We start from the raw sequence: 18665 nt of genomic DNA, 5'->3' as shown, positions 1-18665 counted from the left end.
CTATCGTGTCGCCCTCTTAGGCTCTCCCTCTCTGACCCCTTACTCCACTGTTTCCCCAGTATCTTTATACCTCCAACCCTCAGCCCTGCACCACTGATCTTAGCCCCAGATGTGAATGGCCAGAAGGCTAACCTCTATCTGCATCTGAGGAAAAACATCAGAAGTATTATTCCTTCCCCTAGTGTTCTGGGACAATTGCCCTGCCCTGCGACCTTTCCAGAACAGGGTGGCCTGGCAGACACCTTCTGACATAGAAGGAGGCAGGTGATAAAGGCAGCCTTCATACGCGCGGGCGCGCGCACACACACACACAGCTTACCCAGTCACCACACAGCACACCTGCTAAATGCCCAGGCGCCACCCGGCGCTGAAGCTCATCGCGGGCTCACACCCTGCTCTTTCCTGGTGAATCCCCCCCATGGAGGCTTCAGGATTGACCACGAAGGGGTGGCATTTCCAAGAGCCCGGGATAGCGTGGCCCGGAGAAGACAAGGTTCCAGAGGGATGGGGCGAGCCGAGAGCCAAGCCCTGGGTTCGCGTGATAGGTTGGGGCAGAGCTCTGTGGACCCAGGACCAGGTGACCAGCGGCAGACCCCCGGCGACCAAGGGAGGTGCTGGGAAGGAGTAACTGGTGGCCCCACTAGCCAATGGGAGCCCAGAGCTTCACAGAGCAGCCCTATTCCCGCAGCCCGCCGGGCGTGGGCGGGGTCCTTGGCTGCTGCACTGGCTGGCACCTGAGGGTGCACAAAACCCGCCGCAAACGCACACCGGAGCAGGTGAGGGGGCCAAGCCAGAGAAATGGGGCCCAGGAGGGCCAGGCCTGGAGTAGGGGTTGTGTTCTGGGTGCCAGATCTGCTCTGGGAGACTTGGCCCTGGGTTTTTCGCTGGGTATTGTGAGGCTCTGACCGGCAGATTCTCCGCCCTAGAGTGGGAAGGAGTCACGCAGCAGTTTTGAACCCTGAGCAGCTGCCTGCCGTCAGGGGATTTCTTGGGCCTGGGCTGCAGCTGTCCCAGGTCCTGAAGCCCTACGCTGAAGGTTGGCCCCTATCCGCATACACAGAAGAGGTATGGCAATGAATTGTCCTGACCCTTCATTTTTCCCACATTGCTGGAAGGCCAGGGGCTGCAATAATCCCATATCCACTCTCTCAACCTCTACTGGGGACTGGGGATGGGGTAAATGACTCAGCTGAGAGCAGAAATGAGAGCTCCCCATACATCTTTTATATAAATGGCTCCAAAGGTCCAAAATGGTGCCTGGCCCTGGTCAACCCCTGGCCCAGGGTGGGAGAGGTGGGGGGCTGAGGGTCTAAGATATGAGAGGGCAGGATGCTCAAACCAAGGGGAGAAGCGGCAGTTCTGGGGACAGTAGGGCAATGTTCACACCCTCTCACCCAATCTATGCTCTCCCTGTCCAGGTCTGGAGCCTACACACCTGAGAAGTGAGGGTTTCCACCTTTCTGAGACCTCACCCTGCACGGAAGGCTCATGGAGCTCAGAGCACTGGGAGTTGGCCTCTGGAGGGTTGGCAGATTCCTTCTGGACCTATAGGGTGCCACTCCAGTCCAGCCACCATGGCACATGGCTTCACAGTGGGCTTCGACCCACCGGGTCTAGGAGAAGTCAGCTCTAGCTCTCTGAGCTCCCTCTCCTCCCGAGGCCACCTGGGCAGCGACTTCGGCTCCACCGCAACGCGATACCTGTTGCGGAAGCAGCAGCGACTGCTGAATGGGCCCCCCCGTGGAATCCGAGCCTCATCACCCATGGGCCGTGTCATTCTCATCAACTCCCCCATCGAAGGTGGGTGTGGGGCCCAGTCACTAGCTTGGGCTGGGGAAGGCTGGGATAGAGGACAGCAGGAACTAAGTAGGAGGTGGTAAAGCCAATGATTGGGGGGAACTCAAGAGATAGGAGTCTTAGGGAATTGAGGGCTCTGGGAACCCACATCTTCCTTGTTTACCCTTGCCTCTCCTCCAGGCCAAGATTTTAGGGCTCTAAGATTGTAGACCAGAGTTAGAAGCTAGGGATAGGACAGCAGGGAAAGCTGTGTGTATAGTATGTTAGCCCTGGAGTGAGCAAGGTTAAGTGTTGAACAGGCCCATTCCTCCCATGAACTCTGCTTTTCTCCAGATCCATTTATGTGTGCTTTGTGGGATGGAGCAGGATGGAAAATGACATCTTCCAGCAACCAGCCAATTGTATGACCAGCTTTGTGCCTAACTATGAGGAGTCAGTGCCCAGGTTTCAGGGATCGAAGCAAGGGCCTGAAGGTAGAGCAGCAAATGTTCAGTCAGAAGAGAAGAGAGAAGAGGATTGAGGGAAGCCTAGGTCTGGGCCCTGAAAGAGGGTATGACCTAAGCTGGTGTAGTTACCTGATGCTGCAGTTATTGTACACCAATTCTATACCTGCCCTGATTAGGTCCTGCAGAGGACCTAGAGAAATGAGCCTCACCTCCAGAAACATACATTGTAGCAGGACTTAGAGACACAGCAACAAAAACAGCTGGTATTGGGGTTCAGCTATCCCCCACAGAGGTTAGAGTGAAAAGCATGGAGCATGTGAGGCAGGCACCTAGGAGATAGCCTGGTTGCAGCGACAGCTGTGAGGCGGCAAAGATCTCGTGAACAAGACAGCACCCTGACTGCCGGGCAGGGAGCAGGGCCCTCTGGGCCTGGGCTTTCTGTGGGCAGGACCAGATAAATATCTCCAGCTCCTCTCCTCTTTCTTATCCAGCAGCACTCCTCTGACTGGATCTCAGATTGGACTTTTCAGGCCTTCCTCCTCCCCTCTGACCCAGCTGGGTGTCTCTGCCCCTGTCCCCAGAACATTCATGCCATCACCTACCACGGTATGCCTCACCTTTAGGTGAGCAGCAGGGTATTGCTGAGGGTCACCATTGTCAGTCTGGTCATGTAGCAGAAGTCTTCAGAGGAGCTAGGAGGTGTGTGTGGAAGGGAGTGGGAAGGCACTTCCCTCATGGGTTTCACTCTGCTGAAAGAACTATGTAGCCAGCAGGTGGCAAAATCCTGAAATCCCAGCTATTCCAGAGGTTGAGGCAGGAGGATCACAAGAGTCCAGTCTGGCGACTTAGTTTATATTTTGAGACCCTGTCTCAATGTAGCTCAGTGGTACAGCCTTACCTAGCATGCTTGATGCCCTGGGTTCAATGCCCAGCACCAAAAAAAAAAAAAAACCAAGACAAATTACTTGGCCTTACTCCTGAGTTTCTGGTTCTAGATCTGTGGTGAATCCCAAGAATTCACTTTTTTTTTAACATCTTTACTGGTGATGTTGATGCTGTTGGTCCACACCACATCCCAGGAACTACTGTGACAGGGACTAACTGGCAGGAGGGCCAGGAGTCCAGGAAGGCTGCAGAGAGGGAATGACGAAAGGAACTGGCCTATGCAGGTCGAGGCAAAGGTGTTGCAGGCAATGGGGACACGGAAAGGGTTGGTTTCCAAGAGTAACAGGAAGGAGGTCAGTGTGGCCAAAGCCCGGTGAGGGAGGGGAGGGAAGTGGGCAGAGGAAGCCTGTGGGTGGCCTCACTGAGTCCAGGGAGGAGTTGGAGTTCCTCTAGAAGCTGGCAAAGGGGCAGGAGTTGACATTTTTCATCAGGGGAGAGGCATGCCTTGTTACAAACACAGACTGGCCATGAAGAAGATGGAGAGGGCAAGAGCAGAAGGGGGCATATGGGCAACTGCTGTAGAGTTCCTGGAGGATGGGTGGGTGGCCAGGGCCAGGGCAGTGGAGGGAGAGAAGGTCTCATCCTTAGAGGACTCAGGCTTCTGAGATCAAACCTCAGAATAGGTATCACCTTGGCACAGGGCCCTAGGGCCCCCCCACCCCGGGAGGGACTGAGGAGAAAGAGGGCTGGGACTGGGAGCAAAAGACTCCTGGGCTGAGGCTGAAGTGTCCTGTGACTACTGTCTGCTGGGAAACCCCACAAGCTCCCAAGTCTCTGTCCTGCACTGTCCCTCCTCAGGCTGTCCTTAGGGACTTCTGTCTGAGCTGGCCATGCACTGTAACCTGATTTCGGCTAGATCGAATTGAAGTGTGTGTGTGTGTGTGTGTGTGTGTGTGTGTGTGTGTGTGTGATTTCTCCCTCTCAAATACCTCTAGGGTAAGCCTTTCTGAGAAGAAATCTCAGAAAGGGACCCAATTCATCTGGTACCCAATTTATTCTTAAGTTTTCTTGCTTTTCTCTTCCCGGAAGTTCTCCTCAAGGCCTGCCTCCGAGCCTGGCTCACTCCATCCCCTCCTCAGTGTCTCCTTTTCCTTCCATCCATTCAAATCCCATCCATCAGTCCTCTAAGAAGCCTTTCCTGATAACTTGGGACCCAGGACACTCCCGTACCTTTGGACTTACCCCAGCACTGGATGGAGAAGTTAGCTCTGGGCACACCATGCAGCATGGTGATGTTTGGGGTTTCTTTCCCCAGGTAGCCAGGGGAAAGATGCTTACTCCCAGAATCACAGAGTCTTAGAGATGGAGGCCTCAACACTCTTTCCTAAACATCCCAGTTAGGGATTTACCAGGTCTGAGTTTGCATGCTGCTCACTAGCTGTCCCAGGAAACCCATTCCATTTCTGGCAGCTGCATTTTTCAGAAAGTTTTTCCTTACAAAACATGCCTCCGTGTAACTCCACCACATGGGCTTGATTCTGCCCTCTGGATTCCACTGACAAAAATATCTAATGCCTTCCAGAGCCTCGCTCTACGGCTATTTGAAATTAGAGCTAATCTACCATTTCTGTTGCAAGCAGAAGAGGCCAGGCTCCCTTTGCTGTGTCCCAAAGAATGGAATTTGAATCTTCTTTGCCATCTTTCTGGGCCTCTGAGTGGCAGCTGTTTTAGAAATATGGGCACAGAACGCTCAGTAAACATTACACACACACACACACACACACACACACACACACACACACAGCCAAGGAGCAGGACTCCTGTCCTGATATCCTCATCTGCTTCCACACACTCCATGGCCCAGGGTCAAAATCACCCTAAAGGGAACTTGGAAATTGATTCCCTCCCCATTTAGGGTCCTCAGTACTATGTGGCTCTGACCAGTAATCCAGCTTTTGCAAGCCCCAATTTTGGGAACCTAGGGGCCCTCTGTGCCCAGAATGAACATGGGGATCATGCCTGTGTCCCCATTCCTGCAGCCAACAGTGATGAAAGTGACATCATCCACGCAGTCCGGGTGGAGAAGAGCCCAGCAGGGAGGCTGGGTTTCAGCGTTCGGGGAGGCTCTGAGCATGGCCTGGGCATCTTTGTCAGCAAAGTGGAGGAGGGGAGCAGTGCAGGTGAGTGATCCTGGGGGGAAATTGCTGGTTTAGGATGTTACCCCCATCTCAAGGGAGGCAGGGGATGCTGTGGGCAGCAAGAGGAAAAATCCTCAGCTCTGGAAGGCTGATCTCATGGAAGATGGGGCCACCCTTGGGCAGAGTGGATCAAGGGACAGAGATTCCTTAATAGGCAATACTCAGAGCCTACTCTGAGATCTGTACCTTGAGGGAGGAAGCTCGGTACCCCAGGGAGCTCTGTCCAGTGGGGAGGTCAGCCTCCTCCCCACTCTCTGGCGCAGAGCGGGCTGGCCTATGTGTGGGGGACAAGATCACAGAGGTGAATGGACTGAGCCTGGAGAGCACCACCATGGGCAGCGCAGTGAAGGTGCTGACGGGCAGCAGCCGCCTGCACATGATGGTACGGCGCATGGGCCGGGTGCCAGGCATCAAATTCTCTAAGGAGAAAACCACGTGGTGAGCAGCCCCAGCCCTCCCATCCCCCAACCACCCCTGAACAGGAGAAGCCAGGAAATAAAATGGGCCTGAGTCTCCCTTCTTGCTATACTTCAATGGCACTAGCTGTCCAACACCAGGGCCCTCTTCCCTCATTGCTGCTGCTGTGAAACTAGGGCACAGCATCAGCACCTCCCTCATGGGGGCATTATAGAAATGGGGCCCTAGGGCTGGGGGTGGTTCAGTATACAGTGCAAGCTCCCTGTGCCCCAGGCCCTGGGTTCCATCTCCAGCACCGAAATTAAAAAAAAAAAAGATTTTTAAAAAATGGGGCACTGCATATTGCAGCTGTTCCATAAAAATGTGAGTAGGATGATTTCCCAGATTGAATACAACTTATGTCCCACTGAGGATCCTAGGCCTGGGATGTCCCCTGGAGGCAACCTCCCTTTCCCATGCAGCTACAAGACTACTGGGAGGGGAGATGGGTGGTGGTGGCTGGGACCCCACCTGAGGGTCCCTTGCTGCTGTTCCAGGGTGGATGTGGTGAACCGGCGGCTGGTGGTGGAGAAGTGCAGTTCCACTCCATCCAACAGCAGCTCGGAGGATGGTGCGCGGCGCATTGTCCACCTGTACACGACCTCTGATGACTTCTGCTTGGGCTTCAACATCCGAGGGGGCAAGGAGTTTGGCCTGGGCATCTATGTGTCCAAGTAAGGGCAGGGACAGGGTTGAAATGGAGTATCTAGAGGTTGGGCTGGGAATGGGGCTGGGATTGGGGCCTGGGGATGACCAGCAAGTGAGGCCTGGCCAACTACATGTCCAAATGAGGGCCCAGGTCAGGGGTGGACCTGATAAGGTATGTGGTCATCAGGAGGGGGGTCAAGGAGCATGACTAGGGCATTCCCATATCCAAGTGAAAGGGAACTAAATAGGGGTGAGGGAGACAGGCCAGAGTCTTATCAACTGACACCTGTCTGACCCAGAGTGGACCATGGTGGGCTAGCCGAGGAGAATGGCATCAAGGTGGGGGACCAAGTCTTGGCGGTCAACGGTGTCAGATTCGACGACATCAGCCACAGCCAAGCCGTGGAGGTGCTGAAAGGCCAAACACACATCATGTTGACCATCAAGGTGGGCAGGACTCTGGGAGTCATGGAGAGGCCAGACTAGAAGAAGTATTTCCCAGACCACCCTAGTTCTTTATTGAGCTCCTTGGTCTCCCCTATGTGACATTTCCATAGCCAAGTGGAAAGGAGTTCTAATTCCCCTTTTGCAAAAGAAGAAACTGAGGTTCAGAGAGGCATTGCAACTGAGGTTCAGAGAGGCCAGTGATTCTGCTGCTCAGTAGCCTAACCTGGCTCCAGTCCTCTCCCCAGATTTCTGAGGCAGCACCCTTTCTTCTGAATGGTGGAGACCTAGGGTTGAAGGAACAAATGTCCTGCCCACAAGGGTGGAGTGATATCTGTGGCTTTGGGCAAAGACCTGGTGGTGGGCACCCTCAGGCAACAGGGCAAAGAGCCCTAGGCTAGGGCCAGAGATCAGATTTCAGGGGAGGCAGCTGTATTCATTATTCATGTAGGTCTCACGCTTGCCTGAGGATCAGGTCCTTCTCACTCTGGCTTCTGCAGGAGGTGATGCCTCACTCTTCCTTGGTGCCAACTGGTGGCCCCTGCTCTGCCTTCTCCTTCGTCACCAGGCCTTTGCCCATCTCACCATTTAGTGCCTCCTCCACCCCCACTATTTCCCACCTCTCCCGCATCCCATTTCTCCCTTTCCTTCCTCAAATTATCCCAGACCCCCTCCTCACTCCTGCTCTGCCTCTTATTCATTCATTCAACAATATTTTTGAGGCCTGGGGGTGTACCTCAGTGGTAGAGTTTTTGCCCAGCAGGCTTGAGGCCCTGGGTGCAATTTCCAACTCCACATAAACAAAACAAAACTACAATATTTTGAGTACCTACTCTGTGCTGGATGCTATGCCAGGTACTCAGGCTGCATCAATGACAGGACAGACAAGGTCTCTGCTCCTGGGGGAAAAAGGACAAACCAGATACTTGTAGACTGTGACAAATGCCACCAGGAAATTAACAGAGGGGTGGAATGGAGTAATTTGGGAAGATCCTTATAGCCAGGGGACATCAGGGCAGGTCTCTCTGAGGAAGTGACAAAGAGCAAGAATGAGATAGCCACATAATGAGCTGAAGGAAGAGAAAACAGGCAGAAGGGAGGGCAGGTGCAGAGATCCTGTGGTATAAAGGAACTTGGCATGATTAGAAATAAAGTGGCCAATGTTGCTAGAGCACAGTGGATTCAGAAGGGAGAAATGGAAAGTAAGGTTTACTCCTGTCCCATTTCTCACCCTCCCTTCTCACCTGTTCCTCCTATACCCACCATGACCTCCCCAGGAGACAGGCCGGTACCCTGCCTACAAGGAGATGGTTTCTGAGTACTGTTGGCTGGACCGATGTAAGTGGCTTAAGTCCTCAAATTTGGAGGGAAAGGGGCTAAGACCCAAGAGTGGGGCCAGGGTCTCTGAAAAAGAAAGGACAGGGACCAAGATCTACTCAAGACCCTCACATAACCCAGAGCGGCTTCTAGGACCCCCCTGATGTCTTGCAGATTCAATTTCAGGCTCTTCTAGGGCTTTGAGGCCCAGAGAGTGAACAGAGAAGTGCTCTGTCTGAGGTTTCTCATAAGACAGAGGCACGATTGCGTAGCAGCTTGTGGCTTTAACCTCAGTGGCTGCCTGGCCTTCGTTCCTCTACCCGCAAGCCCCGGGGTGATCTGCAAGCCTCACAGGGTGCCGAGGCAAACCCGCCATATGCCCAGGTGCTGCAGATGCCCCTGCCTTCCCCTCTCCCTGCAGTGAGCAATGGGGTGCTGCAGCAGCTGTCACCTGCCTCTGAGAGCAGCTCCAGTGTCTCCTCATATGCCTCCAGCGCCCCCTATAGCTCAGGCTCCCTGCCCTCGGACCGCATGGATGTCTGCCTGGGGCCTGATGACCTGGGCAGCCAAGGACCAGGTTGGGGGCGGGCGGACACAGCCATGCAGACGGAGCCTGATGTGGGGGGCCGTGTGGAGACTTGGTGTAGCGTGCGGCCCACAGTCATCCTCAGAGACACAGCCATCCGTTCTGAAGGACCCCCTCCTGCCCGCCGCCTTGACTCCGCCCTCTCAGAGTCCCCCAAGACTGCTTTGCTGCTGGCCCTTAGCCGACCCCGGCCCCCCATCACACGTTCCCAGAGCCACCTGACCCTATGGGGTACGTGGGGAATGGGAGGCTACTGCTTTCTCTATAGTCCCTGGTCCAAAACTGCTCATTCTGTCCCAAGCCCCAGACCTCTTTTTACTCTGGGCTCCATTTTAAGCCAGACCTGGGCCGCAAACCCATTCTTAGTCCTAACCCCAACTTTGATCCCCAAATCCGCTCTCACCCCTGTCCTTTCAATCTGGAGTGCCCAGGCCTGTTCTCCCCAGCCCCAGATTCCTTACACGGCTGCACTTGTGTGATTCTGGGAGAGGTGGAAACTGGAGGAGGAACCCCCCACACCCTTCCCCACCCTGCACAAGTGAGATCCTGTCTGCCACCCCCACTCTCCCTCTTCTCTGCCCCTTCCCACACCCCTGCCCCTCGTCCTTCCCTTCTGCCCACCCTCCAGCCCCCCGGGTGCTCCCTCGTGTCTGCAGAGGAGAAGAAACAGCGGAAGAAGGAGAAGTCGGGGTCCCCTGGGGAGAAGGGGGCCCTGCAGCGCTCCAAGACTCTGATGAACCTCTTCTTCAAGGGAGGGCGGCAGGGGCGGCTTGCAGGGGATGGGCGCAGAGAGGCCTGGACACTGGACAGCAGGAGCCCAGCCAAAGCCCGCCCTCGCCTGGACCTGGAGAAAGGTAGGTGCTGGATTGACCGGGCAGAGAAGATGGGGCAAAGTCCGCCAGCTGGGGTCTCTGGCACACCACCGCCACACCACTCAGCCTGGAGAGCCTCGGTTTCCTCATAGATTCAATGGGAGTAATAATGCCTGTTTCTTTAGAATACTGGGAATAAGTGAGTTAGCAAATGTAAATCACATTGTCTGGCACACAGAAGGTGCTCGGAAAATGTGGTGGTCATTGTCATCTTGCCTTACCTCCCTTTGTACAGAAAGGGAAAGTGACAGAGTTGCAACACAGCAAGGAAGTAGAAGACCTTGGCTCAGAGCCCAGTGCCCTTGGTGGTGGCAGTCGTGGGGCTTGCTTTTGCCAGCCATCTAGCTTCTCAGGCCCAATCAAATTCTAGAATCATTGAGCAAGACCATTTCTAGATCAAGGCCCAGGCAGAAGGGCCAGCCCAGGCTCACATGAGGCTTTCCACTCACGAGATGGCTGTCCTCCCTGGTAAGGCTCAGCTTCCAGGCCAAGAGTGGATGAGTTAAGACTCTTAGAGCTGCATTTGACAGAAACTCATCCAAACTAACTTTAAAAATCACCTCTTGGGGCTGTGGCCATGGCTCAGAGGTAGCACACTTACAAGGCAGGTGTCAGGCACTGGGTTTGAGTCTCAGTACCACATATAAAATAAATAAATAAAAGTCTATCAACAGCTAAAAAATATTTTTTTTTAAAAAAAGTCACCTCTTGCTGGGCGTGGTGGTGCATGCCTATAATCCCAGTGACTCAGGAAGTTGAGGCAGGAGGATCACAAGTTTGAGGCCAGTCTTGGCTATTTAACAAGGACCTAAGGAGATTTTTTATTTAAAAAAGAGCTGAGGATGTTGCTCAGTGGTTAACCACCTCTGGGTTCAATCCCTGGTACCAAAAAAAAAAAAAAAACAACAAAAAAACACACAACCTCTTAGCTCACGTACTGACTTAGGCAGGTCTAAAAGTCTGAAAAAATATCACTACATGTGTCCATTGGTCTTTTGGTTCCATTTTCTGGTGAGTTGATTTGCCATCATGCAGGCTTTACTGACTTGGTAAGATGGCCACTATTATTTCGCAATCCCCAGGGAAAAGGAGTTTCTCCTGAAGTAGTTCCAGCTAAGTCTCATGAACCTGTCTCTCATCCCCACTGGGGTCACAAACCATGCTGAACAAACCACTGTGATGTGGGAGACAAAGTGCTTTTGCTGGCCAGCCTGGGTCACATGCCTACCCCAGAGTACATGGGCTGAGAATGGGGACATTGGTCCCCAGGAGACCATTTGGGTAAGGTTTCCAGAAAAGGGGAGTGGATGTTGGGTAGGTGAAAACAATCAGAGAAAGAGGAGCTGGATGCTGCCCCAATCTGGATTTGGATGTTCTGGGGCATCAAGGTGATGGTCCCATAGGAGAGACAGCCCTCCAAATTAGGGCCAACCCCCTACTTCTTCACCTCTCTCTTCCCACAGCTCCCAGGACACTGCTCTCTCCTGGTTCTCAGCTCACCTCTCTGGTCACTCTTATCTATCTTTTGAAGGCTCCTCTTTTCTCCTCTGACCCTTGAAGGTAGGTTCCCCAGGCTCTGTCCTTGGGGTTCTTTCCTCCTTCTTTCAAATGAATCTCCCTGAGCAGCGCTCACACTGAATACTCTCTTGATCCAAAATCTTCATTGACTCTCTGTTGCCTAAGAGTGAAGTCCCTAGCTGAGCATGACCTTCAAGCCCCTGGGGTCCAGTTCTCTAGTCTCCGGATCCAACCTCCTTACATCCTGAATGCTTCATTTCAGTCAGTACTGAGTCCCTCCCAACCCTTGTTTCCAGAGCCTGCCTGAGCCTTTTTCTTCTTCACAGCAGGGGGAGTTGGGCCTGTACAGAAGTTTGTCACCTGGAGACTGAGACGTGGTAATTCATGCATGTCTTTCCCAAGGCCTGGTCAACAGTAGGGTGGCAGATAAGGGTGCATGTTGGGGCCAGTTTGATGGCTTTGGACTAAAATCTGTTGGGCTCGAGCAAGGACAATCAGGCAAAGAGGTACATATTGGGGGCAGTTCAAAGAACTGGACTAAGCTTACCATTCCCAACTAGAAAAGATAGGGTTACATTTTGAGGGTTTGTGTGGAGTCTCCCAGAGAGATATCTGGGGTCAATGAGAAAGTCTGTGATAGGGCTTCCAATGAGGAACAGACTAGTATGACACTGTATTTTTAGGGGACACAGAGATCACTGGGCCAAGACTCCATTAAGGAGTAGACTGGTATAGGGGTGGGTTTGGGGACTAAAGGCGGGGGTTGGTACTCCACTGGAAGGCAGGTTGCTGTGGAAGGCCATACTGGGGAATATATGGACTAGGCTAGAATTTCATGCTAGGTACTTGGGCCTCTCAGCTGGCCTGTTTCTTCAGGCCTGACCCCTGGTAGGGAAGCCCTGCCCACCCACCCCTACAGTTCCCGCTCCTCCATCACATCCTTTTGCCCCTCCCTACCCTGCAGACCGGGAAAGGAGCCAGGCCCTGATCTCTGCCAGGTCCGGGAGCCCCTCTAGCCAGCTGCCCAATGAGCAGGTACAGGCCTGGGAGATCCGGCGGCCACTCATTCAGGACCTGGCCCGGCGGCTGCTGACAGATGATGAGGTGCTGGCAGTCACCCGTCACTGCTCACGGGTAAGCCCCCAGCCCTCCTATAGCTGTGGCCCACAGTGGCTCACTCACCTAGCCCCTTATTCATTCAGGCTACTGTCCATTGAGCAGAACCTGGGCTTGATTCTGAGAGGCCAGCAGTCAGTAAAAGAAAAATACACCTCTCCTCTCTCTCTCATACACACACACACACACATACACACACACAAACACACACACAGAGCAATCTCACAGGAAAGGGAGCTATATGATAACTAGATCCTAAACACCCCTAGTAACAAATCACTCAAGATGCTGTGAAGGAGAAAAACATAAAAGATAACCCCGGAGAGGTACACATTAGGTGGCATGGTCTAGGAAGGTCTCCTCGAGGAGGTGACATTTAAACCGAGGAGAAGAGAGAAGGTGGACAGGTGATGAGGGGGTGGAAGTGAGTCCCTTAGACTCCCTCTAAGCCCCCACCTAGCCTTATCCCCCTTGTCATCTTTTATTCCTGGGACAGTCAGTAGATCCAGCCCTATGCAAAGTCCCCTTTTTCTTTTTCTTTTTTTTTTTAACAAGAGAAAAACAAAGTCCCCTTCCGTTACCCAAGTAACTAAGTTACTTACTTACCCACGTAAGCAATCTTACACCATTATTCTGTTCTCTTCTACTTGAAACAGAACCCAAGGACCCTAGGGCAGGGTGGGTGTCAGCTTTTGAGGAGTCCCTAAAGCCTGAATGTTGGGGAGGCTGTGTGGTGCAGCTCGCCCCCTCTAAGAGAACTGGAAGATTCTGTCCTATCCTTTGTCTCAGGAATCCCTGGAGTTCTGTGGGTTCTGCACAGCTTGTGCAGGCTGAGGGGTTTCAGAGAGTCATGTGCAGATTCCTCCAACCCACCTTGCTCAGAGTGATGTTGTATATCAGTGTAATATCTGCATTGGCATGTCTGGGGGCTACCTGGTTTGTGTCAACATGACTGCATGATTTTATCTATGTATGGGCTTGTATGTATCTGGCTAGTGCATGTGTGTATCCAGGTATTGTCACCTGGACCCTAAGATGTGGTCATTCATGTATCCCTTTACTAAGGCCTTGTTCACAGTAGAGCTGCAGATGGGGGTGCATGTTGGGAGGCAGCTACTGGACTCAGAATTAAACTCAGTAGGTGTCACACAGCTCTGAGTGCTAAGTACAGCTGTTATTCACCAACCTCCAGGGATCTTGTACCTCTGGGATGTGGCCACTAGGTGGGGTTCTGTGTCTGTTTCTTTGGCCAATGCCTTTCCCCCTCATCCCTCCACTCTGCAGCCCTCAAGTCAGGACATGTACTCACTTTGTCCCCATATCACCTGCAGGCTCTACATACTGCCTGACCCAGTCCCCTCCACCACCCTCTGGGATGAATCCAGCCCTCAGGGATCGATAAAGTTCCTCTGATGCCTGGGCTATAAAGCCCTGAACCTCAGGCCTCCCTTTTCTCTCCCCTCTGAGCCATTGCTACACAGCCATGAGACCAAAATACCTCTGTGCTCACTCCATGGTGCCCAAGCCACCTCTTGACCACTTATATTTGGCAGAATAGAATATAAGTTGCTTATCCTCACATTTAAGGCCCTCTCTGAGGTCACCTCTCAACACCTTTCCCATTGTCTTCCATGGCCACCACTTTGGCCTGAACAGGTTACGAACTAAGCAACTTCAGGGAGGACAAGTCACAGCGCTCACCACTGTGCAGCCCTACGTGGAGGCTCCTTGTGGACCCCATAGCCACACTAAACCTGTTTACTCATTGTTCCTCTTCGCCTTTGGAGCACTTGCCTCCCTGATCTTTTCTTTCAGAGTCTCAGTAAAGGCCACCATCTCCAGGAAGCCCACTCAGAATCTCCACTTCTGAAACCCCCGTTGCCCCACTGCCAGGGATTTATGGTTCATTTGCCCTTTGTTCCCACTAGACTGAGTTTCCGAGGATTGGGGACAGGGGTCTTCATTATTTTGTCTCCACTGCCCAGTACAGGGCCTGGATGCTGAATGATTTGTGGACTTGATGTATGTACACACATGTGGCTGTTTCTGGGTCATTTGCATGTCTTTCTTCAGACAACAAGGAGTGTATTGTGGTTTGTGTACGTATGAATCCCTGTGACTGCGTGAGGTTTAGGGCCACACACGAAGTTTTTATTTATTTCCAGCTATTTATGAATGGAAATGACTCACTCTGACCACCAGAGGATGCGCTCTCTCTGTCTATGCCCATAAAAGAGGTTCTCTGTGTGCATGTCCCTGAATCTGTCTCCCTCTCGCCACCAGGGGGCAGTGTTCTGCCCAAGTAGGGTGGCTCCCGGTGTTCAGTTCTCCAGTCTGTGGGGTGTGGCATCCGCGTTGGTGGCATCCAGGCAGTGCCAGGCAGAAGGGTACTGACTGGAGAAGCTTTTTGAGGAGCCATCCCTTCCCCAAGGTCCCCATTCCAGCTCCAAACAAAGGGTCAGGCCCACAGCTTAGTGTTGGGCTCAAATTCCTTCCTTCTGTCAAGAGGTGGGAGTGGGGAGGAGAGTGGGCTCCCTGCTCATCCTTTAATGTCACCAGAGCAGAGAAGAGCCAGACATCTCCGGTTGCAGTCCTTCCTCACATTTCCTTATCTGTGTTGCTTTGAGCAAAGTCCCCTCTGAGCCTCAGTTTACTCATTCATAAAATAGAAATAGTTAATGTCATCTCTCAGGGTGGTTAAGTGAGAAGCCATATGTAAAAGGCTTAGAAAAGTGTCTGTCCCAAAGCTATTATTGTTCCTGCCATTTATTATGGATCTGTTATTACTTCAGGCTTCCACAAGGTCACCAAGATAAGACCATCCTCTAGACCCTGGGGTGGAGTGAACATTTCCCAAAACATGGAGGGTCGAATGGGTCCCAAGGCCTCTGTGTGCTCTGGTTTCCCCTGGCCCACCTGTGAAGTCCCTACTTTGTCTGACCTGTGGTGCCTCTATCTGCAGTATGTGCATGAGGGTGGCGTGGAGGACCTGGTGAGGCCCCTGCTGGCTATTCTGGACAAGCCTGAGAAGCTCCTGCTTCTGCGGGACATCAGGTGGGGAGGGGCTTGAGGAGTGGGGGCAGGAGGGGATCCCTGATACCTCAACATCCCCAGGGAGGAAGCTCCTCCAGTTACCTCAACAACTGAACTCTGCTCACCCACATCTCTTGCTTCTTCTAGGAGTGTGGTGGCCCCCACGGACCTGGGCCGCTTTGACAGTATGGTGATGCCCGTGGAGCTAGAGGCTTTTGAGGCCCTCAAGAGCAGGGCAGGTCAGCAGCTGGGGACCAGGACTACAGGATCCTGAGCCCAGGTGGGGGTGGGGCCAGCAGAAGTTGCTAACCTGCCTTACTTCTGACTTGTTCTCTCCAACCAGTACGGCCTCCTGCTTTGAGACCAGCCCGGCAGGACACGCCACCCAAACGTCACCTCATCACCCCTGTGCCTGGTCAGTTGGAATCTCAAAACCCAAGGAAGGGGCACAACCCGGGTAACGTTAGGAAAGAGAAGGGGCCTTCCATCCCTGCCCCCAAATGGGGTCCTCATGGCTTCAGAGGCCCACTGAAGGAAAGCCCTTGTCCATTTTCATCCCATCCACTTACCACCTGCACTGTTACTCACTTCACAGCTGCTTTTAAACCTGCTGGCTTTTTAAATCCAGTCTCATTCTATGTGATAATATTTGAGAAATTATCAGTTCAAGCTGTTCAGGGTGGCACACACCTGTATCCCATAACTTGAGAGGCTGAGGCAGGAGGATTGCAAGTTCAAAGTCAGCTTCAGCAACTTAGCGAGGCCCTAAGCAAGTCAGCAAGGCCCTAAGCAACTCAGCAAGACTCTCAAAATATAAAATAAAAAGGTCTGGGGGGATGTTTCCCAGTGGTTAAGCACCCCTGAGTTCAATCACCAGTACCAAAAAAAAAAAAAAAAGGAAAGAGAAAGAAAGAAATGTATTATAATAGAATGTATTAAAATGTGACTATAATAGATCATATTTGTCTGTCCCAGTGGGCAGTGGGCCTGAGCAAATGCAGGTCTGGTTCTCATAGGCCACACACAAAGGCAAGACCTGGTGGCTGGAAAGGTGGTCTGAGGTGGGAGGCCAGGAGGCAGCAGCCTGACCTTGGCCTCTTCCCCAGATAGCCGTGGAGGTTTCTACCTGCTGCCTATGAACGGTTTCTCTGAAGAAGAGGATGGGGAGCTGAGGGAGCAGCTGGGGGGCCTCAAGGTCTCCCTGAGTGCCTCGGCTCCCCACCACCCTCATCAAGGGATCCCCCCTCTCCAAGATGTGCCAGTAGATGCCTTCACACCATGCAGAAGCACATGTACACCCTCTCTCCCACCACCCCCTGTCGCTCCCCGGCCACCGCGGCCTAACTGGCTGCTGACAGAACCCCCAGGACGAGAAGATCCTCAGCAGAGCCAGAGCCAGAGCCAGGGCCCAGCCCAGGGTCGAAGCAGAAGCCACAGCAGGGGTCGAGGCAAGTCCCCTGGGCGCAGGCGCTCCCCTTCCCCAGCGCCCATCCCCACCTCCAACGCAGCCAATGGGCGCTACCACAGGCCTCGGAAGGCCAGGCCCCCTCTGCCACGACCCCTGGATGGGCAGGTGGCTAAGGTGGGGGCCAGGCAAGGTCCTTCAGAGAATGGATCCGGCAGGGGAGCTGAGGAGGCAGCCATGAAGGCCTCCAGTGGGGAGCTGAGGACAATCACACTGTCTAAAATGAAGCAGTCCTTGGGTGAGTGCAGGGTGGACTGCACTGGTGGAGTAGACTCCTGGGTTTGGGTAGTTGGTGAACTTGAATTTCAAGATCTGCCTGGGCATAGGAAAAGAACCTGGGGTAAAGGGAAATCTAGATTTGGGAGAGTTGGAATTTGAAGGATTTGGGAGTTGAGACTTGAGCAATAACAGAACCTGGGGTTTGGGAGAAGCTGGGGGCCCTGGATTTTGGGATGAGGTCCTAGGTTCCTCCTGGGATTTGGGGGTATGGCTATATTCTCACCAGAGCCTTTGACCCTCTCTAGGCATCAGCATTTCAGGGGGCATCGAGTCCAGGGTGCAGCCCATGGTGAAGATAGAGAAGATCTTCCCAGGGGGTGCGGCCTTTCTCAGTGGGGCCCTGCAGGTAGGTGAAGTCCACTCCCTAGGCCCAGAGCTGAAGTCTGGCAAGGTGTGGGGCTGCTTCATCCAGACATGTTCAGACCAGGTTGTGGGAAGAAGCTTGGGAGCGCAGGGGTCAAGAGAACAGGCCTAAGGGGAAAATCTGTCCCCTGATGCTAGCCTAGGCCTGAGGGACGGCCCATCCGCCCATCCCGTTCCACCCTGGGCCTCAAGGGACAAAAGGCCATTGTCTATGCCCCACCCTGCCCCCAACAGCTCCAGGCACAAAAGTCCCATTGTCCATCTCCTGAACCCAGCTGGGGGAGGAGTACCCTAGCCAGTGGAGGTGAGAGGACACTGCCTTCAGGTTAGGTGGTAGGGTGGGAGTGACCCAGGGAATGCCATGACTCTCCCACCCTGATCCCAGGCTGGTTTCGAGCTTGTGGCAGTGGATGGAGAGAGCCTGGAGCAGGTGACTCACCAGCGAGCAGTGGACACCATCCGCAGGGCTTATAGAAACAAGGCTCGGGAACCCATGGAGCTTGTGGTCAGGGTCCCTGGGCCTGGTCAGCTCCCCTTACCCCCTGACCTGTCAGTTCTTACTAGTCAGCACCCTCCTCCTGATCCTCCCTCTGCCCACCCACTGGCTGATGCTACTCCAGTTCCCTCCCACTGGCTCCCAAAATCTTCCATGAGTGCCAGGACCCATTCTACAGAGGCCAGACTTCTCCAGAGGACTCCTAGCCCAGTACCTTCCCCAACCCTCCAGACTCCTGAGACTAACCCCTGACCCCTCCCCCCCAGATTCCCAAGGACTCTTTCCACTGGCCTCAGATCCACCCGCCCTCCCACCACTGAATCCAAGTCTTCCTTTTATCTCTGGGACCTCTCTTATGAAGCTCCTGGGTACTCAGGAACATCTTGGTCCTGCTTGCCCTGTCTCCTAGAGCTCCACACTGCTAGCTCTGCTCCCCTCCCAGCTGTCAATTACACTCTGCCCTTTCCAGATAAACCTGGTGTCCACCATGGACAAGGTGCTAACAGACAGCCTGTCACCTGCACTCACTGCCCCTCCAAACTCCTAAGACAAGGAGGGGAGTGAAAAACTCAAGGTCTGGAGCCTAGGATTGGTGGGCATCTTCTCATGTCCCCTCTCCCCCACCCCCAATTCCCTAAAGAATTGAGGGACAAAAACTGATGAGTCCTCAAGGGGTCAATGCATCCACCCCCCAGTTCCAAGTAGCATTCAGTGCAAGGGACAAGATAGAAAGCTTTTCCAATTCC

At 53.4% G+C, this 18665-nt stretch overlaps 1 protein-coding gene across 1 annotated transcript; it reads left to right on the top strand.

The window, feature by feature from the left end:
- The first annotated feature begins 325 nt into the window (after positions 1-325).
- On the top strand, positions 326-18180 carry PDZD7 (PDZ domain containing 7). Its single transcript, XM_081268650.1, has 17 exons — positions 326-776; positions 1419-1800; positions 5168-5308; positions 5590-5764; positions 6280-6456; positions 6730-6877; positions 8152-8212; positions 8613-9008; positions 9434-9631; positions 11494-11544; positions 12132-12301; positions 15246-15337; positions 15464-15555; positions 15660-15731; positions 16423-17019; positions 17306-17406; positions 17809-18180. Exons 2-17 carry the CDS (start codon positions 1575-1577, stop codon positions 18169-18171), a joined length of 3060 nt encoding a protein of 1019 aa, XP_081124776.1. The 5' UTR covers positions 326-776; positions 1419-1574; the 3' UTR covers positions 18172-18180.
- Positions 18181-18665: the final 485 nt, after the last annotated feature.

The sequence above is a fragment of the Spermophilus citellus genome (assembly GCF_964194105.1).
Source record: "Spermophilus citellus genome assembly, chromosome: 15".
NCBI lineage: Eukaryota > Metazoa > Chordata > Mammalia > Rodentia > Sciuridae > Spermophilus > Spermophilus citellus.
This window is presented reverse-complemented; position numbering and strand designations above follow the sequence as displayed.